This window comes from Pundamilia nyererei, unplaced genomic scaffold, assembly GCF_000239375.1.
Source record: "Pundamilia nyererei isolate P.nyererei 1_Seehausen unplaced genomic scaffold, PunNye1.0 scaffold00098, whole genome shotgun sequence".
NCBI lineage: Eukaryota > Metazoa > Chordata > Actinopteri > Cichliformes > Cichlidae > Pundamilia > Pundamilia nyererei.
In genome coordinates, this window is record NW_005187499.1 from 385,716 (window position 1) to 407,947 (window position 22,232).

Consider the following 22,232-nt stretch of genomic DNA (forward strand, 5'->3'; position numbering starts at 1 on the left):
TGGGATGGTCAATTTGGTAAAGTAAATCCGTTGGGCATCTTTCTTTGCCTTTAGACAACAATTCTGATGGCAAAAGAGCCAAACGGGACAGGCCAAAAAAAAAAGAACTGTGACAAGCTGCTGCATGAAGGAAATGCACCAAAGAGATAATAAAATATGAAAACGATAGAACACCTGCTGAAGGTCCCACCCTCACATCGAGCTGCTCCTCTGTCAGGTTACGACCCGCACTCAGGATCCAGTCGTGCTGCAGTGTCTCCGGATCTGACTGGATAAAATGAAAACTACAATACAAAACTTCATGTAACCAAAAAGAGTAAGCGTTTGAAAGAGACCAGCTTTCACATTTAAAAAAGTGAAGAAAACAAAACAAAACAAAAAAGCTGGAAAGGAAGAAAATTTGGTTTTACTTGAAAATAAATAAATAAAATAAAATAAAAAGTGCTGGGAGCTTTTCCAATCAGAATTAGGTGTCTGATGGCACGATTGTGCCAATCTCATTTTGCTTTTCCAAGACATGCTCTATACATCTCTATAGGCTCTTGTTCATGTGTTTATCTGTTTAATCATTTCTATTAGTGTTGTTTCAGTCATTACATTATATGAAACATAGTATAACATGGCAATGTCTAAGTTGCTGTGTGTAGGAACTCATCCCCTGCCCCCACTCATTAACAGTTCTATTTTGGTGGGTGTGAGTGTATGAAAACCCAGTGCTACTAAAAGACAGGACACTTTAAATAAAAGCATCAACACTCATTGAATACCATCATGTAACTTTATTCAACAACTAAAATTTTAAAAAAAACAAACAAAAAACAATCAGCTTGCATGTGCTGAAATTTACTGACAATGTATCAAACTGGTAAATCACCATTGCATCTCATCACAAATACTCTTCAAACTAAGCATGGGTGGATATACACATTTTATGATTAAGCGTATATTTTTTTTTAAAAATATAGGTACTGATCTGTAAAACAAAGTTCATACATACTTGCCAATCAATTGATTAAAAATAATACTAATCACTGAGTGCCCTCATAAGAGGCAGAATGACTTTTTAAAAGTAAACGATAAGGAAGATGTTTAGAAAGTCTTTGATAAGCAACCATTTAATGACCAAATCACACATACACACACACACACAGAGGGTAGGGTAACCTGTGCCGTTCATCGTCTAGTTAAAATTATCTATCAATCAGCCTGTAACTGGCTTCCATGAGGAAACACTACATATCATGACATCAATGCAGAGTGTGACTTCAAGCCCAATGTAATTAAAAAAAAAAAAAAATCTGCATGTTAACATATGAACCAACTGAATAATCCACACATGATTAGTGATGCTCAGGCAAAGGCCAACAGTGGAAAACACTACAAAACAAACTGAATTCTGCGTGCTGAACATGAGTCTCAATCTGTTTGCCTTTAATCAATATTTACAAGTAATATGTTCCTTTAATCTGACATGTACACTTCAACAGTCAATGCAACGACATCATTACATACAAACCTCATGTCTGTGCGACAGTGCGTGGAGTTGCCATCATATGTACAGTTACAACATGTTAACATACACCATTTACATCAGTCCTTGAACTAAGAGCTGTGTCACAGCCCTCTGCACATGGTCCAAAACCACCACAGAGCTACACTGGGAGTGATGAGTGACTTGGTGTTCATAAAGCAAAGACACTACAGTACTGAAACAACTTGCCCAGTGACGACAAAAGCTTCCAATGATTTTTAAAAGGTTGCTAGTTTAAAGAAATTTGTGGGGGGAAAAAACAAAACAAACCAAGATAATGCTGTCATTGATTTATTGTGTTTTGGCAAATGAGTAAGACTCAAAATACGAGTGTAGGGAAGTAGAAAGAATCTGCAAAATAACTGAGCAAAGCTGCAATTATTTACATCACAAGTGTGTATTTTTAAAACATTTTAAACATAGTCATTACCAGTATTATGGTGACACCTTCACCGCACATTCTAACATGTTTTTAACAAGTGTATCGACCATGCTCACCTTCTCAGTGTGTTTGTGATGAGTGTTCGTGTTAAAACATTAAGTACCAGACAAACTGAAATTTGGACCAGATAGTGAAACAAGAGGAAAAGACCGGGAGCAAAGCGGACAAGGAGTCCTTAATACCTGTGCCAAATTTAGTGACAATCCAATGTATAGTGGTCTGAGATCATTTAAACAAAACAAGAATGCCGAGCAGCTGCTTTGTAAACTCTCGTGTCAATCGAGGTGATGCCAAAACATTTGACCAAGAAAATAAAAACTTTGAGGACCACGAGTGTGCACAGAATATATAAGTATACACATGTAGTAAATTTCATGCCAGCCACTGATGAAGCAGCAATGCCATCAATCAGTGCTTGAAAGCAGAATCCCATTCATCTCCATTGTACTGGGGTGGAGGCAAATAAGCCAATAGCTATCTGCATGGCTAGCTGTCTTCCCCTTCTAAGCTTCATATGAGTATGCGCACCTTTACAGAAGTTCATCAGCACTCAAAACCAGCATCTGGGAATTGTAAGAGCTGTTAAATCAGCTATTGCGAGATTCGATGACAACTTAAAGGGGAATAAAAAAAAAAGAAGCAGTCATTACCCGTGTTTGTGGATATGAATGTTAAATCTTACAATGGGCTCTTAGCGATGTCAGTTTGGCTGGTTGACTCGTTATGAACTCCTTATGAGGTACGAAAAAAGAAAGAAAATGTATCCAACACAAAGGAAATGATTAGTAACCAGTGACCACATACCGTGAAAAGAAAACAGCTATTGCATAGTACAAGAATATCAGGCATTCCCTCAACCTGTGAAAATAATGTGTCTTTAATACCTTGGGATAAATGCCAACTGACCGAGTGTGGCAGTGTGAGTGTTGGTGTGGGACAGAGGGGCTACAGTTGATTTAAGCAGTGCAGTTAGAGCTTAAAATCCTTGGTTATGTTTTGACAAAACCACCACAGATGCTGCGGAGGAGAGAGCTGATCACACTGCTTCGGGCTGGATCCTTTTTGACATAGTAGGTAAAAGTTCATCGGAATTTATAGACTTTCATAAAAAACAAAAACAAAAAAACCTATGCTACGACATATCTGTATCGATATTACGGGGATTTTCTTAGGCGTACATGTGAAATACACAGAGTACACAAACTACCACCAGTTACACTGGTAAGGTCTAAAGTAACTAAGGCTGAACTTGCTTTTTAATTTCAATGTATCATAAAGTGCCACACAAAGGTGGCCCGACACTTCAGAGTTTTGTGGCACAGTTAATTGTTTGCTTTTTTTTTATAAAACAATAAAAGGCAATCGTTTCCAGTACTGGCAGGAGACGGCTTGGATTGTGCTTGTGTATGAAGACAAAGAATGGAAACCGGAAGAAAATAGGAACTGATATCTGATTGCATCTCTTCCCCCTCGTATAAGCGCACTGTAAACTTTTCAAGAGTGACTCCTGTGATGAACTGAACCCCCTCAATGTGGTCCTCGTGCATGCTGCAGTAGTGTTACACTCCTACCAGGCTTATGCCTCCTTCTCTTCATCATTTCCTCCTCCTCCCTTTGGCAGAAGTGGTTTTTGGAATTGACTACAATGCAGCTGTGCCATACCATTTATTTCTGTCCTTTGTATCTGGCTCTGGTTGGACTTAACTGATACTGAGCTGCGCAAATCCAATGAGTTTAATATCATCGGGAATTTCAGACTCTTCCACTCCAGACGCCTGGAAGAGAAAAAAACCCAAAACAAAACTAACTGTTGTTACTAAATATTTGAGAAGAAATGCTAACTCCATACATACAAACTGTGATAATCAATGAATATGCGACATATCTGTACCAGAAAGTCACAGCATTACTTCATAAATAACTGTTTGTGTGCTCACCAGTTTAAAGGTCACATTTTTGTTACTGTGTGGATCGTCAACAATCTTTTGCAAATTGGCAGCAACTGTAAAGACAGGAAAGTTAGAAAGCTGTGAGCAGACTAAGGCTACATTCACTGCAGACCTCAGTGCTCAATTCTGATTTATTGCTCAGCTCAGATTTTCCTTAAGGATGTGGCTAATGTCCTTTACCCACATGTGCAAAGGAACAGCAAAGACAGCATACAGATCATTCTGCTGCATCGAAGGAAACACACGTGGGTCGCCGGAACCAGCTTTCACAATTTAATTTGGATGTGTAATAGAAGCCTATGAAGTTGTGAGAAGATGACAACGATGACGAGCATAAAGACAGACACCCTACAAATGTTAACGGCATTTGTGATTAATAGAAGTAGTTAGATTGTTTCCTAAATGCTGATTTTATGAAAAGACCCAAAAGGATGTGAGCAACCGATCTGGAACAATATGAAAAAACTCAACAGATTTGCATTCTGCACTGTGAACTTTGCATCCAGCTGCTGTGATGCACTAAACCGAACCTGAGAACTCTGAACACTGAGGCTGCAAGAAGCTTTACAGTACTGATGAGCATTAAAACGCTTTCGGTTAATTGCAAGACTTGACACCATGTTCAAAGAAAGAATTGAATGCAAAACAATCAGAAATATTGACATATTATCTTAGCAATAATATCACAACATGTAGGGCTCTGTCGTACTCACCGATGACTAAGTCCCTTCCATCAACCAGACCAGCTGAGACCAACTCCTGAGAAACCCCATCAGCAGAGTCTGAGGACACCAGTGAAAAGATAAACCACAAACAGAGTTAAGAGACTGGAGTGGAAGAGCGTGAGAGAGAAGAAAGAGCTTCGGGAATATTTCTACCTCTGCCAGGCATGAACTCAAATCTGATGTCATTGAGCTCCTTCTTGGAATTCCTCAATCTCAGGACGAGACTGATGGGAACGCTGGATGAGGCAGCTGGATCCTATCGAAGGAAAATAGTAAAGGACTTACGTTTGGGAACACGTGTCTTTGTTCTCGAGTTATCGCATTCACAAGCTTGGGTGTCCACATCGCTCGCAGAGCAGGGTGACTACAATTCCCATCCACAACTGTGCTTAAAATGCATTTGGTCTGGAGAAAACTCCACCACGCATCTTTAAAACACATGTAATGCCAAACAAAATGGGATTTACGGTCACAAAACAAGATACCAGTGAAAATATCAAAAACAGCAGGGGTGAGTTGGGGCAAACAAAACAACCTATGCTTCTAACAGGGGACTTATTCTTGAGAATTTAAGTGTAATTACTTCATGAACGAGTACTGTTGTGGATGCCTTCCCCACAAATATGCCACCAAAAATTCATTTGTCCCAAAAGCTCTGTGTGTAACTTTTTAGGTAACTGTTACCTGAACAGCAGGCCCGTGTGAAGGGCTCGCTGTCTGAGCGGGAGCCTGTGGTGCCACGTCTTCTCCGGTTGGACCTGCATTCGCAGATCTCTCATGTGCCACGCCAGGTGGCTGCAGATGTGCACTGGAGCCATCTGCTGGTGGGAAAAGCTACGAGATACCAATTTCAAAATTAATCAGTAGTCAATTTTACATAAATGCAAATCAAAGGGGGGGGGGGCATAAGACAGTCATGCAGATTGCTCTATAAAACCGTTACAATAAATCAAGATTTGCAGGTCATGTCCACTACAAGAGCACTTACCTCCATATTCTGGGGCCCGTCCTTCACTCTTGGTGACTGCAGAATGGACATGACAGATTATCAGGATTACACACATGCAATTCTCCAAAAATGCCCCATGGACACATGCCATTTAGCATGAATTGTGATACGCCAATTATAATTCCAGCTCCTTTTATTTTTTTTAATTTGTCGTTTTGGGGGTAAAAATCAGAATCAGTAATTAGATTTAAAAAACAAAACAACACAAACTACAGTTCTACACAATAATTGCATCTTTACTTGCTGAAAGTTGGAACACTATGGACTAAGAAACCCCCGCTATTCTTAGGTCGAATAAAGTTCTGAAATCTGGAGTTTCTGAGCTCTAATCTCAACATGAATTAAGTAAGCAGAGGAGCTCACTAGTACTGCATTCCTGCTTGGCTAAACATATGCTCAAACTAACAGTAAAGCAGCACCATCTGCTGGCCAAAGGACGCTGTGCACTGAGAAATAGCAGCCGTATAAAATAACCTGGACTATCAGATGGCGCAGGCATGCAGGGCCTTACCCGCAGAGCTGCTACAGCAGCTTTGCCCTCCTCGCTCTCCTCATCCAGCTCGTCATCGCTCCACTCCCAGCCACCATCCTCCGTTTTGTGGAGACGGCCGCTTGAGCCAGGCACACGACGCACCTACACGGCGCAGTGAAGAGAAGCAACAGTGACTCATTCGTCCTCTCTAGGAATTTCCCAACAATCATTAGGCAGAGCGTTAGGAAAACTGGGACACGCCCTGGACGAGACAGCACACCTTGTCTTGATAAGAGCAATGCACAGAAATACTGGTGAGCGTGGATTCAGTGCACGAGTAAATTATGTACCTTTTTAGATCGCTCTGTTATTGTTGGACCCTTATACAGGAGCTTCTCATGTAGGAACTCATTGTTCTGGAACACAAAGGCAACCATTTCTTACAGGATCTATAAATACTCTCTTTGAAACCTACAGCAATATTTTCAGCTTATTTTTATATCCGTGATGCATGGCTCACCTTGGCTTTTGTGAAGAATTTGTGCTTCAGCAACTCGGCAGCAGTTGGCCTAAATAGGAAAGAAACACGAGGCTTTTCATTATATTTGTTCAGCAACAGGGGAATCTAATAAGCAGAAAAATTAGCACAAATTGGGTCTGGAAGTTTGCTCAAAAAAAAAGAAAGAAAAAGGTTTTGCAGAGTAACCTTTTTTCAGGATCTTTCTGTAAACACAGACACAGCATCTTCCTGAACGATTTTCCGTACTTCTTCACCATTTCCTTATCTGTAATACCCGTCTCCAGGCAGGGAGGGTCGTTTTGCAAGGTCAGCATCAACACCTACAGACAGGCAGAGATCAGCCTGAGATGGTGAACAGACTAAAAAGTGAAGATATCCTTACAATGGTGACGTTAAATGTCCTGCAGTTTACACAGAATCAAACCTCTCCACACTATAAATGGTCTGAGCTTTGAGCTTTTTACCGTGGAACAAAGAAGCTGTTTGGATCACTGTAAACTCTGCACATATTTACCTTCATTGGTGGGTATTTGTGATATGGTGCTGCCCCAGTGGCCAGTTCAATAGCAGTTATCCCAAAACTCCAGATGTCAGCTTTGAAGTCATAGCCACGGACCTGCAGATTGAAAACAGAGCCGAGTGAACAAAGCGCTCGAGTTGTCCTTTTATATCCAAGCTTGTAGCACTGCACAGAAACTGGAGAGAGGGAAAGAAGACGGATAAAGCAAGCGAGGCTTATACCTGCTCCATGACTTCTGGGGCCATCCAGCACGGCGTCCCCACAAACGTCTTCCGAACCTTGTTCCTCGTCATGTCTCCACCTGTTGCTAGAAAGGCACTCACACCAAAGTCTGGTGTTTTGAATGCATGAAACACAACAAATAGAAGATGATGAAAAACTGCCTCAAATGCCACAAACCACAGTAAATGCAGACAAAGCAGAAACACTTTACCAGCTATCTGCACAGAGCCATCATCCCCGAGAAGAATATTTCCAGCCTTTAGATCACTGTGCATGAAGCAAAGGAGGATTAAACCACAGACTACAATTAGAAGGCCACAAAGAGTGGCTGTGCTCCGACACAGATGTGGCTCGGCTCCAGAAATGAACAACACTCCGAATATTTTACTATTCCACAGAAACACGATAAAGCCTCACCTTTGATCAGGTTCATTTTAATCCACCTGTTTTCTGTTTGTATGCTTTACACCGAGTGGAAATATGCGCAAACAACTTGAATGGGTCACCCTGAGCCCAGCCTCTCCGCTCCCATTCTTTTGTCTACTCACATACGGTTTAGTCACATTAACGATGAAACCATTAATGACTGAATAATCATTCACTCTTAAAATATCAGAAAATCTAATCTCTCATGATTATTATTATTAGATTTATCTAATTAAATACATAATAGATTGCTGGAAATGCTCCTTTGACATTATTTTTTTTTTGTGAATGGGACTGTTAATTTACAACAAGTACAGTTGTCACACATCCAGGATACAGAGGCCTTTATTTTCACTGGTGGTCCACAGTGTTCCTGGGAGGAACTTTTATGTAAAACAAACCTCCTCAATTATGCAGCTTCACTGTATTAAATATTGAAGGAGTGAGGTCTAGTTCAAACCACACACTCATGCAGAGATGAAAGGCCCAGAGCCTGACTGAGTTGAGATGGCAGTGTACGATGGGACATGTGAGCTACAGAGAGTGCAAACACTGTGTACAGTAATCACTCAGCTGCTGCGCAATAAATCAGCACAACCTACCGATGAATCTGCCCGTTTTTGTGGAGGTACTCGAGCCCCTCCAACACTTCTTTCAGAATGGTGGCAATGCAGGCCTCATCCAACACACCGGTCTTATGCTCACCGCGAGAGATGATGTGCTTGATGATGTCCAGCACCGAGCCTGAGAAAGAGCGAGTGAGTGAGCGAGGAAGAGGGAAAGACAGGCAGAGGCTTGTCACAAGATGTGCTCGCAGCACATGGAGAGAGTTTCCAAGATGGCAGTTGGTTAAAAGAACATCAAGTGGAATTCAACCTAGGCTTATACTGTAAACAAACCCCGCAGCTGTGCCCTGTTAACTAAACAAAATACAACCTGCCAGAACCCCGCAGAGTACAGCAGCAACATGCACAACAACCAGTGGAATAAAGTAGTGGCAAATTTGTTTCCACTTGGTGGAATAGATGTGCAAACATTTACATATGCAAAAGACAACAGTGGCAAAAACTGTAGACAGTAAATTCCCTGACAACATAGTGCAATATGAAATTATGAACTTGTACAAAAGAGGGCGTAACCTCGATGGGTAAACCATCAATCAGTCGGTTAAAGCTGGTTTTAGACTCCACACAGAAGCACATATTTTAGCAAAAATATGAACAAAATAAGACCGACAGCCGGTCTGCACACAGACTTACTCACCATTACTATCAACACAGTGTGGTATAACATTGCTACAATCTCCCTCTCTATGCTAAATGATGGAGCATGTGTTCTGCAGAAAAGATGCAGAACACATTAAGGTTTAAACAGAGAGTGTTAAATCAGTAGTGGATATATCACATAAGTGTGTTCTCACAGAAATGATCGTGAAATTAAAGAAGCCCATAAAATAAATCTCAAGAACTGGTTTTGTGGGAAGTTAATCTCAATATTCATTCCAAGTTCAAACTTGAGCTTATTAGTAATACAAGAAGACAGGTTAGCCAAGAGCAGGTCAAATTAGGAACAGGTTTCATCAGTGTAACAACACTTACCACCACTGAGCAGCTTCATCACCAGCCACAGCTCATCCTTCACCACAAAGGAGGTATAATAAGACACAATGTTTGGATGGTGGCACTGGCTCATAGCCTGAATCTCTTTCTGCACACAGAAGAAAAATGTTGGATACAAGGTCACCCAGGAAGCATCAACTGTGGCCTATCAAGCCAAGCACAAACTGAATCTTTATGTTAAACTTAAAAAGACAAACTCGATCTCCGTCACAGGATTTGATCTTTTCGAATATTTAATAAGAGCTGGCTCAAGTGAGAGCGAAATGCAACAGCTTAATGTGTGCTCTTCCTCAAAGACAATTATTAAAAAAAGCAAAACCTGAAAACTTCAACATTATTACAAAACCACCAAGCACAGACATTTTTAACCCAGCATTTAGAGATAAGAGGATTCAGGAGCTTGACATTATATAAGAACTGAGTAGGAAGATAGTGAAATCAAATAAAATATTTACAGCAGACACTGCTATGATGGTCCTTAAGAAGAAATAATCAACTGGGGATAAAAATGAAAAGACTGCGGCAAAGCAAAGTAATCTCTGGTGTTTTACTCCAACATCTCGTGATTATGATCTTTAAGTTAAACAAAATAAATGCTCTAAAATACTTTAAAGTGGTTGACAAAGGTCCTAAGATGTAATGTGTGACAGATCCAGCTGATAAAATGTTGAGAGTCTATTTAAGATCCTGGATGAATTCTTACTTTCAGGTAAGTGATTAATCCAACAAGCAAACCTGTTACATGGCACTAACAGCTTTTACTGGAGTTTGCACTACAGCTATTGATTCAGTAAATATAAATCAATAGCAATAGTGAGGTATTGACTTGTGACGTATTGAATTCACTGGATTAAACTAAAGCTAACTTTCACTGATTATTTTTGTCTATTATTCCTCCTCTCAAAGGAATGTTACTATATACATCTTATACACATTCTTTCCAACTTTTTCTCAGATAACTGCTTAATCAATCTCTTGTGCGGATTGTATGGAAAACATTCTCATCAAAACACAAACATGAATTTCTGCACCACCTTCAGCTGTAGTTTCTTACCAGAAGCTCATCCATGCTAGTCTGACACTTTTCCAGGTTGATTCGTTTGATGGCCACCTTCTCCTTTCTCGGCTTGCAGTAAGCTGCCTGGACAACTGCAGTGGCTCCACTTCCTGAAGAGACCAATAAAAAAAAAAGTCCAGCTATCCCACTGTGGAGCGGTCTCTGATACTCAGTCAGCATATGACCGCTGTACTGGGTCTTACAAGTACAGAGTAAAGACATGTTTCTCACACTGGAGACTAGTCTCTCTCTGTAGACTGTAGTACTTGTTGCTCTTTAAAAAAAAGTAACGGACATAAGAAAGCTACATTCAGTGCACACGTTTTGGGAAACTTTTAATCGTTTTCTTAGTTATACTTCATTCACACTGTAAATATGTTTCTTTATCTTTGTTTTTTGTTTGGGTTGTTGTTGTTTTTTGCAAATATTGATCTTTGTGTGTTCTTATTCATGTTCTTAACCGGGAACTGAGTGCAAATTTAGTTTCACCTCATGTGAATACATGCCAATAAAATCCTTGAATAAAGTCATTAACTGTAAGAAGCAGGATCAAGCCAAACTTAACAGCGTTGTGAAAATGACCCTAACTCTCTAACTCTTCTGATCAAAGTCATGTTCCAGTTATTTGAACTTGTGTAAAGTATGACTGATTCACTACATGCCATATCACACCTTGGGCAAAAGAGCACCACCCATTCTAACAACGGAAGAATCTGGACGTACTTAAAGCTAAACTGCTTTAGCTAGCCGTTTAGCTTCGTGCCGGATAGCAGGAATACAACCTTACTTTATGTCTCCTGCTGGCAGAGACAGTTAATCGGTTTGCCCTTCTACGGGAAAACTTCTGAGCTGTTAGCGTTACTGCAGTGTAGCTATGGGTCGTAATTGTACTTCTGCTAGCTGCAGACATACAATGCTACTTGGCTAATAGCAGCTGACAGCCGACGACAGTGTAAGCCAGGGAAGGCTACAATGCTAACATTAGCAAGCTAAGCTTCTCACCTATCACCTCATTGAGTTCATAGTCATCCTTGTCGATGGACCAGGGCTGAGAGGACTGGTCATCTGCCATGGTCGTGGTCTAAATGGTATAAACAGCGCTTCTGAATTTAAAAAGAGACGCCTGTTTGATGTTAGCTTTGTGATTACTCCATTCGATGACGCTTGCTACTGCTCCGCTGACAACTCCTGCTGCCGCTCCTGTCAACACAACTTTACGCGCTACTGACGAATGGCGTGACGTATGGAGAGAGAGGAGGGACGAAGAAGGCGCCATCTTGAGTGGGGCAAGGTATAAAACTTTAAGGACGTTTAGTTAAACAAAGGCAAAATGTATAGTTTTCTTTAATAGATTTTAAGTGAAAATGGGTTTAGTATGCTTACGGATATTATAGTTCTTTCAATCAATTTTACCCGCACATTCAGAATAGTTTTCAGTTATGGGCGGCAGGGGGTGCTAATGAGGGGAATGTGACTCACTCCCATTGTCACGATGAAGTCGCGATAAATAGCAGAACATAGGGTGTGTTTTGTTTTGTTTTTTTTAGGTTACTTGAGTAATTTATGTTACTTCAATGAAATACAGTGCAGTAAAAAGTGTTTTTTTTACTTTAAAAAGTTTTATCAAGTTGTTCCACCAAACTGTGCTAATAACTCCTAAAAACTGACCGTGTTTTTTCCTAAAACGCTGAACTGACTCAGCAAAAAGCCATTAAATAAGCCTGCCAAAACACAATAACATCACAAATGACTCAAATAAATTTAAGCTGTTACTTGTGGAACGACTTTACATATCTTCTTTAAGTAAATTAAAAAGAATTTAGCATGCCACTGAACCTTGGTGAGAAGATAATCCCATCTCATAATTTATACAAAAACACCATTCTGTTAATGACGACAGTTTACTGTATGTGCTGTTTCCATTTCTATAACCTGCTATATTTTGAATTTTCAATAACAGCTCACAGTTAAAGTATTACACAACTGGAGAGGGAAAAAATGATTTATATAAGCCATGTAAATTCAGATTATTATTGTATTAACTTTTTACAAATATCTATTTGCGTATTGCCAACCTAGGATTATAATGCCTTTTTTAACTTCAGTTCACAGAAATCCTAAACAGAGAGGAGACAATGAGTTCATCTGGCTCATCTCTCTAGCAGTAAATTAATACTAATAGGATTTATTCCATTTTATTGGCTACATCTTTGTTTTTAATTTGACCTGCATCGAACAACACAGTAAGAGCACACTGGGTTGAAGTAAGACACACATTTTGTAGTCCATTGTCTCGATATTGTAGTCTAAACAAAGCACACATTCAAGTCAAGTTAAGTCAGCTTTATTTGTATAGCACGTTTACAGAGGCACAATGTAATCAAATAAAAGAAAAATTAAGATAAATGAGGTAAAAAAAACCCATTACAAAACATCCATATGTATGCACACAAGCAAACTCTTATATACACATGTCTATACAAGTATATATGTATATACAACATAAACACACACACACAGGACATGAATACATGTACACATATACACATTATCAAATGAGATAAAAGACCAAAATAACGAAGACCGAATAAACGCAGTTTCAAAGAGATCCAAAGGCCTTTGAAAATAGGTTGGTCTTCAAATTTGATTTGAAGGTTTCCAAAGAAGAAGAGAATTTTATAAATGAGGGAAGATTGTTTGACATTCAGAGTCAGATTTTCTCTTACAGAGGTCTCCTTTCCTAAGTCCTTATTAATTCCCCTTCAAACCTTTCCTTGACCTTGTGATGTTTTCAACCAAGCTCAAGTCAAAGTGATCAAACAAAGGATGCAGCCATTTTAGATACTTTATCACGCGTTGGATGTCAGTGACATTCCACAGTCATGTTTTTGTAAATGCCAAGTAAAGAATGACGTAGTGAGTGGCCAGGTGGCATTAATTTAAAGTGATTTGCAAAAAGCAGGGTTGTTCAGTTGACGTCAATGGGTTATCTTTGTAAACTCCTACATGTTAAATGTTGATTAAAAAATGTATAATTTTGGTCTAAAACCTTCTTGGAATAAAGTTGAAGTAAAATACTTTAAATTAATTACAGTTCTTATGTAGCTGTATAATCTAATGGCCAATACCAAACCCCAAAAATACCATAGACTGGGTTTAAAAGACAACCTGTTTGAGGTATTTAGCAGTTTATAACATTCATATGTTGAAACACTGCAGCGATAATGAGAACCAGGTGTACTGTGTGCTGTGCCGTGGAACTGTAAACAGATAAAGGTGACTTTTAAACTATGTACTGCAGGTAAAACATCAGACAAACATCTCTTTCTGTAGTTCTGTCATTCTTTCTTTCATACAAAATGTTTCCTGTCTGGATTCCTGCTGCTGACTATGTCCTCTGGTAACACCAGGCATTGCACAGTCTGTGAGTAAAGCAGCACCCGTACTGCACAGGGGGTGTTTTGGGGAAAAGCAAAACTATGGATGGTATCAATGGTATGTGAGGAAACAGCTGGGCCTGTTCCTGCTTGTTTTGCAAGCACAGACACGAAGCAGAGACAGCTTGTACCACTGAAAGAAGCCTCATGATATCTGCTTCGTTTGTTTTTTTTGTTGATTTTCATTATCTGGTTAAAGTTCTTGGAAAGTTTCATTTTCCTTGGTTTCACACTTGGTACTTTATCGCCCACCTTTGATGCAATGACTTAAGTTAAATATGAAAGTAAATGCTAAAGAACTCACTGTCTTGTCTTTTACAGTAATAGCAGTGTGGAGTTCATTAGTAACCATAAATCTTGACCTCTGCAAATCTAGTCACGGTTATTTATTTATTTATTTAATTTTTAATCTTATCTCCCCTCCCCACACCGCCTGTTTTCCCGACCCCCGGTCCCTGCGTAGATTTTGGAGGTGTCATCCCCTCGTGATGGTGCATGAAAGCTCACTCATCCTAATGCTGACAGTGCGTTGAGTCTAAGCCAGGCCTGAAAGGGAAGTGCTGAGAGCCACAGGAGCCCCAGCACACCAGTGATTGCAGGGCTTTTATCTCTCCAAAGGAAAGCTGTGCATGAACAGAAAAGGGCGAAAACTTTATCTGCCCCATTCAGTGCAACGAATATGCTCAAAGTCACAGTTTTTTTTAAAAAAAGGGAAAAGAAAGAAAAGAAAACTAGGCTATGCGTAGTGGCAGTTAGCCAAATTTGCTATTCAGCCCCTTGGTGGAGTTTCAAAAGAGGAACAGGTGTCCAAAAAAAAAACACTGCAAAGGGCTTTAGCAGAAGTTGATTGTATTTCCACGGGTTATCTAAGCTTGCATGCTTCTCAAATGAACGACCCCTCCCTGTTTATTCACATGCAGAATTACCTTTTGGTGAGGAATAGACTCCGAGGCTCAGGGAGTGGTAGCTTAAGTCTTGTGTACATACAACAGAATTAGAAAAGGTATGCGGGATTGTTTCCCCCAATTTTTGGCTGCAGGTGCGCGGAAACCTTTCAGCTAATAACGACGTAAGCTCTGCATGCTGGCTACAAGGTCACGCTAACCAGTCCCATCGATGCAGGATGGCAGAAGCTCGCCTAAAGGTCTAACCTGCTGTGACATCAGCACCGCGGCTTGAATGGCAGGCTCGTCAAACCGGTGTTGAAGCCCGCGGGAGTCACTGACACCGTTCAGACTGCAAGGAGAAACCCACGCGTGTGCCCGCGTTCGCTCGCCTTGTACCCAAACTTGGCAGAAGCCTGTTTTTATAAAAAAAACAAACCAACAGCAGCAACAAAAACAAAAACAGGTTTCCGTTCAGTGTATATGGAAGAAAGAAGCGGCAACTTTTCACGAGAAGCTGCATGAAGTGAGTGGAATATTGGGCTGCGTAAAGTGGAGTGAACTCAAGACGGGATGGAAACGAACGGGCTCGAAAATAAACTTAAAGGTAGGATGCATTTTGGATTAAGTCACCATGTTAAAATATACTGTGCCTTTCTTGGATTTGGCCAACTTCCACTGTTTTCCAAATCCGATAATCCCTAAGACAAAGATTACATGTCAGCAAAGGTTTTTTTTTTATACCTTACATTTAAAAAATCTAATTTTCTGCGTTGAAATATATCGGTCCTATGTATAATTATTTTTACTCTTATTGTTATTTGTTTTTTGCCGCTTAATCTAGCGAAAAATCCCAAGACAATCAACTGTGTGCATTTAAACACTCAAAAAGGTGTGGCACCTCTCATTCAGCTCGGTTTCACCTTGCTGCAAGCTCAAGGAAATGTTACCAAACTAAGGCGGTGGACGTACTGCTTGTAGAGTCAAATCAGCCTTTCACATTCCACTATAGAGGCTAGGGACGAGGAAATATTACAGGAAAACTGCTTGTTGTCCTGTAATCGCAGGCCTGTTTGCTTGTTTTATTTTATTTTTAATAATGAGAAGTTTAGTAATGTGGCGTTAAATCACGGCGCTTAGCAGTACCGCCTTGTCACCACTAGATGGAGCCCATAAGATAACTAATGCAGAAGTCAACACTAGGCAGGCTCCAGTGCAGGTATCAAACCTGTGTTTGTAGTAATAATAATGATGTTATATTCTTGGACTCTGATATTACAAGCCTCCTATTAGTTCAGCTTAAAATAAATAAATAAATAAATAAATAAAAATCTCAGCCTATTTACAGCTTCCTAGCAGCAAGCCACTGACCACCGCGAGGAGAAGCAATAATAGCGCTGCAATTTCACAAGAAATATGCATCACATACAGTCCCATTTGAGCCTCGGGTGGTTCTGACCAACAACAAACAAAATTTTCCTTTTTAATTGTATGGAAGTACTTCAACCCCTCCAACAGCACCATAAAATGAAAGGCGGTATGTATTATTGAAAAACACCAGTCATTAATGATGTCACTGCAGTTGTCACATTTTGCAAAGCCATCACGGTGGCCGGATTGAGGGCCGGAGCCGCATGTTTGACACCACTCCTCTGCTCAAAGTCAAATCTTTTGTAAACTAACGTATGCGAGGCATTTGACGCTAATTGTGCCCTGTGGCTGCTTTTATTTGCTAGCAGGTAATTTACGCTAATTAAAACGTCTGAAGTTAACAGTGAGTATGGGAATGCTGATCAAATGCTGAAAAATGAACACAGGAGCAATATTCAAACAGAAGAGTATGGAGTCGCTTCCTTTTCCGCGGTAGTGTTCCTGCACGAGCAAGCTGTCAGCTGACTGTAAACTCAAGGGGACGTGACGGAGCTGAGTGAACTTTGAGTGGGAATGGTACACGCCCTTCTCCTCCACACAGTGCCTTGTGAACACAGACAGTGTCGGCAGCTCCGGGTGGCACCATGTCGTGCATACGAAAAGAACCCGAGAAAAGCAGGTCTGAGGAGTTACTCCAGTATGCCAGGGGCCAGAAGGTGATACAAATGAACGTAAAGCTCCTAGGTAGGCTGCGCTGCCAAGCGGACGAAACCAAACTGTTATCCAGGGTCAGACTGCTGCTACGTTGTTGTCACAGCGTAAAACCTTTTGTGTGCGCGTGTGTTTGCAAAGCCATGAACTTTTATGACTTTCTAATGATGGCCTGCTTGTGATTTCTGAGCGTTTGCACTTTTCCTGCAGTTTCTCTAAAGTGGTCTTCTGTTCCCTGCTTCCTCAGGTTTGGAGGGTGATCCCGACCTCCAGTTTCTCCTGAAGGGGGGAGACCTCCTGAAGGTCCTCTCCCCAAGCTGGAAGAAGACTCGTTACTTCAGGCTCCAGGAGGACTGCAAGACAATGTGGCGCGAATCCAAGAAGACCTTCAAGAAAAATGATACCTGTGAGTGCTGCCCTGTCTTCCCAGCAGAATATGTGTGACGAAAACCCACACATGTGCAAACCCCTGGCACACATCTGTCTAATCTCACACCGTCTCTTTACTTTACACTTTTTATTACTTTGCATTAGCAAACACTTTTGGAGTTCCTCTCCCGCCACAACCAAAACTTTGTGGATTATAAAAGGACTGGATTGATCACAAAGCTACACAAAGTCCTTGGTATTATCATACACATCTGGGTTGCTCCTGATAGCGGTGTGGGTGTGTTTGTAGAGATAGTGATTTATTTTATAGTGTGTTGTGGAGTGGGAGTGGTTAGAAATAACTCTTATTGTATTTTCTGCTTGGATGACACCCAGAAACTGCTGTCACATAGTCATGTACATCCAACGTCTCCGCTCATTACTGACTTCAGTGGGAGGCAGGGGAAATTGCAAACATCAGGCTTGTACGTGTGCTTGAAAATAAAGTGTTGCTTTTCAGCAGTGTGCCACATGCTACATGTTTGAATGACAGGAAGTGGATTTTTAAAAAATGAATGAATGTTGCATAAAATTCGTTCTGTCTTCAGTTTCGCTTGATGACATCTCGGCGGTGCAAATGGGCCGTCAGTCGGAGGGCTTGAAGAAGAACACGGAGGAGCAGGTGGAGGACCGCTGCTTCTCCATCATTTTCAAGAGCCGCCGCAAGAACCTGGACCTCGTCTCCAGCTCGGAGGAGGAGGGAAAGCAGTGGGTTAAAAGCCTGCAGAAAGTGGTCTCCAACCTAAACAACCTGAGTCGAAAGCAGAAGACAGAGCAGTATCCTTTTACACGACAGTGGAAGCTGTACTGTGAGCAAGCTGAAGCTGAGCTCAAACAGGTGGCTGTTTGTTAATAACCTGTTATTAAGACTTCATTGGTCATCACCTATCGCATAAGATGTTCCTGCACCTTATTTTCACCTTTTGGCTCCACTAGAATGACTTTGCCTTATTGATAGTTTAATTAATTTATTATTTATTTATTTTGTGCAGAGCCGTGGTGCGTGTAAGTTTGAAGCCGTTTTAGCGCCGCTCCCTTTAAGGCCACCTTCCATGTTTGCCGTCTTTTTTCTTCTTGTTTGGCTGTCCAACAGAGCCGTGGGAAAACAAATGCTCAAACGAGTGCTCAGAGATTATTTCACATATTCTGATTCATTATTTAAAACTGTGACCTTGTGTAATATGAGCATCTCATCCACCACTATAAAAGTATATATGACAGAAAAAAGGACAAAAGCACTCCAGGTCCTCTTTAATCTATCCTGAGCTTAGCTAAGCAAAGGTGGTATAAGTAAATAAGTCACATTCAGTTGGACAGCGCTGAGTGACAGGTACCTGTTTATCTCCACCTTAAATCACAAACCTTCCAGCTGGATCTTCAGCTGCTTGAGGAAAGCAGACAAGAACAAAGATGATAACCTGAGTCCGTCAGAGGTCAAGAGTTTCATGCATCTGATCAACATCGAAGTGGATGATGAATACGTGGAAATGCTTTTCAAGGTTGTTTCCTCAGAGCTTCTTAATGTTTCCTAATGGCAGAAACTGTTTTAAAGCATATTCTTGGAGCCTTCCTAGCTAAGCTGTAGTAATCCATTGAAACTCTAATGAAATGCTCCAAGAGGAAATCAGTGCTAACTTGATATTTTAGCCCACATATTTTTTTCTTTATTGTTAATAGCAAATCCAGCTTTTAATAGTTTTATAGTGCATTATTTTCAACTTAAAATGTTGACTAATCTTTGTGTTACTTTCCCCCAATGCAGAAATGTGACAGGTCCAAGTCTGGAACCCTGGCAGGAGAGGAGATCAAACACTTTTATGATCTGTTGACCCAACGGGACGAAATTGATGTTATCTATGGGGAGTACGCCAAAACCACTGGCTTTATGAGCGCTCAGAACCTGGTGGATTTCCTGCTGAAAGAACAGAGGGAGAAAGCAACGCTGGCTGATGCGCACAGAATCATCGAGACGTATGAGCCAGATGAAAACGGTCAGTACACAGCCCTGTTTCAGGTCTTCTCAGGACCGCAGCTCTGCTGGTTTTCTTCCTGTAAAAATCAGTGAGCTGTATCCCGTGAATGGTCTAACTGCATATGGTTACCAGGGTTAAAAACCACTGTTTTCAAGCTCGTGGTTTCCAGCTGTGTATTATTCTGCGTTCTGTTCCTCTGGAATTGCAGTCTATGGCAGCCCGAGTCTAAGGCTCCAACACACTGCGACCTTTTGCTAATCTTGTAAGTTCATTCATGTCAGGTCTTCCAATCTAATAAACTTGGAATATGCACAAACTTTGATGGACAAAGATTGAACATAGTGGCTGTTGAAAGAGATGCTATGATGTATGTTCCTCTGCTTCTCTCAAAGCTTTGTCTTCCTTGGTATGTTCGCCACAGCTGGAGGACTAGATTTTCTTCTTTGTTGGAATTTCAAACATTTCTTTTTTGCTATCTGGGTTTGTTTTGTCTTTTTCATGAGTGTCAGTGTATTACTGCTTCGTACCTTCATATCTGCATTCCCAGTAGATGTAGATATAGCTGCAATCATGCTGTGAGATGGTAATCATAAATTTCAGACTTTGGTCACATGACTACTACTACATAGTAATCGTACAGATTTTGGATTTCCAGAGGTTTTCTTCTGCAAAGCTGGTTTAGGAACAGGAAGTGTGAATATGCATCTAAGCAACAGTTTCATGTAATGTCAAACCTGGATTGTAGCCACAATATAAGCAGAAGTAACCTTCATTCATTTGATTAGTCTGTATTCTTCTCAATAAGGTAGTCTTACCTTCGACCTCAGTATGAAATATTAACAAGGGAAATATAATTTTCTCAAGCTGGTCTCACACCTGCAGGAACATCCTAAAACAAGTGTGCCAAACATAAGGTCCGAGAGCCTGAATTGGCCCAGTAAAGACACCAATCCAGCCCAGTGGATGGCTTTGGAAAATGTGAACTGTATTTTGTTGTTAGTATAGTTTCTCCTAATGATAAAGACCTCAACCAGTCATGCTGCAGTAAATTAATTAACCAATCCACAAACAATGAAGCAACAGAAATCTTGTTGTTTTTTGACTCCACTGTAGAACAGTCTGGCCGATGTGCTACCAGAACTTTTTTTTGATTTTACGGTTATTTCTTACAGTTTAAGAGTCCTGCTGACAAATGTGTTTCTTTTTTTACAACAGCATTTCTTTATCATGTAGAAAAACTCAGATCTATTATTGAAATTGCGCTTCTTTCTGTCCAAGATGTCTCTGGGATTAAGAGTCTCATGGAGTTTGTCCACAGATAAATTACTGACCTCTTGTTGTTGTTGTTTTTTAAATGCACTGTAGACTGATCTGCTGCATTTGGTGTGTATGTGTGTCTTTTCAGCCAAGGAGAAGAAGCTGCTGTCCAAAGATGGCTTCCTCATGTACCTGAATCACCCAGATGCCATGATTCTGAATCCAGACCACAAGGATGTGTACCAGGATATGAGCCAGCCCCTCAACCACTACTTCATCTCCTCCTCTCACAACACCTACCTCATGGAGGATCAGCTCAAAGGCCCCAGCAGCACAGAGGCGTACATTAGGTAACACTTTCCATCCCGAGATTCAGTAATTTGTCCTTGATGAAAGTTTTTGGCTAGTTATTTATCCAAACTTGATCTTTAGTCATCTTCCCATCGGTGTGCAAAGGAACCACAGAGATGTAATCTCATTTTTTCAACCCCAGATCAGCTAAAAAATAACTGTTGGAAGCACTCAGCTGCACCATCAAAACAAACAACCCAAAACATTAACTCACAGTGCAGTCACTAACATGAAATAGGCATGAAAAGACAGCAGCACTGTTTTTGTCAGTAGGAAGTCCATCACTTTTACTGACTTTAAATAGGACCTTTCATACTTGTTCTCGTTTTTTAGTTCTATAGTTGTTATTACAATGGTGGAAGCTCAGCATTAAACATGGCCAACACTTAAAATAACGAGAACAAAGGTCAGACATCAGATTTCTCTGATCTGTTGATATATATCTGTCTTAGAGAAGGGGTCTTCCAAATACCCCACCCATCTGTTCAAATCCTGCATTTGTGAGGGGCAGCCAATCAGAAGAAATTTACCTTAAACGGAAGGGAACTGCAAGTCATGCGAAGTTAGTCTACTAGAGTCAAAGACTAAAAATGATGATGTCCTTTAATGTCTTGGTTAATTGTGCTAAGCAGGCAGTGAGGGTAGTTTGTGTTTATGTGCCATATAATCTGTCAGTTCTTGAATCACTGAGACCAATTCATTACAACTTGGAATTTTAAATAGTTTCTTGTAACCATCTCTCGCCACGTTGCGCCGTTTCACTGATGGAACTGTTAGTCTAAACAGCATATTTGGTCACTAATGCGCACTCCAACACTCTCAGGGCTCTGCAGAAAGGCTGCCGCTGTGTGGAGCTGGACTGCTGGGACGGATCGGATAATGAGCCCGTGATCTACCACGGCTACACTCTCACCTCAAAGATCCTCTTTAAAGATGTGATCAAAGCCATCAGTGAGCATGCCTTCAAGGTATGTTTAGCATCTGTTGGTATCCAGCATGTCTTCACTCAACATCCAGCAACACACTTATATGTGTTTGTTTTGGGGGGGGGGTTGCCTGCTTTTCCTCAGACATCCCAATATCCAGTGATTCTCTCCTTGGAGAACCACTGCAGCGTGGAACAGCAGGAAGTCATGGCCCGCCACATGAGCTCCATCCTTGGCAGTGCACTCATCACCTCTCCTCTGGGTGATGGCATGCCCACAAATTTCCCATCTCCTGAGGTTAGCATCCGTTTCACTAGTTTTATCAGGATTGTCAAGGCTGAACCGATCATAGGAGATAAATGGTGTGTGTGTGTGTGTGTGTGTGTGTGTGTGTGTGTGTG

At 40.8% G+C, this 22,232-nt stretch overlaps 2 protein-coding genes across 3 annotated transcripts in view; one reads left to right on the plus strand and one right to left on the minus strand.

The window, feature by feature from the left end:
* Nucleotides 1–764: 764 nt before the first annotated feature.
* On the minus strand, nucleotides 765–15,381 carry LOC102210831 (serine/threonine-protein kinase OSR1-like). 2 transcript variants are annotated; one of them, XM_005740192.1, is made up of 17 exons: nucleotides 14,856–15,381; nucleotides 10,490–10,602; nucleotides 9,415–9,523; nucleotides 8,419–8,560; nucleotides 7,602–7,657; nucleotides 7,390–7,499; nucleotides 7,163–7,264; nucleotides 6,835–6,968; nucleotides 6,649–6,697; nucleotides 6,479–6,544; nucleotides 6,168–6,290; nucleotides 5,636–5,671; nucleotides 5,332–5,481; nucleotides 4,801–4,903; nucleotides 4,636–4,704; nucleotides 3,911–3,975; nucleotides 765–3,748 (listed from the first exon to the last, which is right to left on the minus strand). In XM_005740192.1, the coding sequence occupies exons 2-17, from the start codon at nucleotides 10,502–10,504 to the stop codon at nucleotides 3,674–3,676; spliced, it is 1,404 nt and encodes a 467-aa protein (XP_005740249.1). In that variant the 5' UTR covers nucleotides 10,505–10,602; nucleotides 14,856–15,381; the 3' UTR covers nucleotides 765–3,673. The 2 variants fall into 2 exon arrangements, with proteins under 2 accessions (XP_005740249.1, XP_005740248.1); XM_005740191.2 differs by lacking the exon at nucleotides 14,856–15,381 and adding an exon at nucleotides 11,495–11,746.
* Nucleotides 15,382–16,770: 1,389 nt separating this feature from the next.
* Nucleotides 16,771–22,232, plus strand: part of LOC102209860 (1-phosphatidylinositol 4,5-bisphosphate phosphodiesterase delta-1-like) — a 7,723-nt gene continuing 2,261 nt past the window's right edge. Inside the window, exons 1-8 of the mRNA XM_013912685.1 lie at nucleotides 16,771–16,928; nucleotides 17,143–17,301; nucleotides 17,873–18,101; nucleotides 18,694–18,823; nucleotides 19,087–19,315; nucleotides 20,703–20,904; nucleotides 21,729–21,873; nucleotides 21,976–22,195. Coding sequence (XP_013768139.1) covers nucleotides 16,829–16,928; nucleotides 17,143–17,301; nucleotides 17,873–18,101; nucleotides 18,694–18,823; nucleotides 19,087–19,315; nucleotides 20,703–20,904; nucleotides 21,729–21,873; nucleotides 21,976–22,195 — 1,414 coding nt within the window. The 5' untranslated portion in view covers nucleotides 16,771–16,828. The remainder of the gene's footprint in view (nucleotides 16,929–17,142; nucleotides 17,302–17,872; nucleotides 18,102–18,693; nucleotides 18,824–19,086; nucleotides 19,316–20,702; nucleotides 20,905–21,728; nucleotides 21,874–21,975; nucleotides 22,196–22,232) is intronic.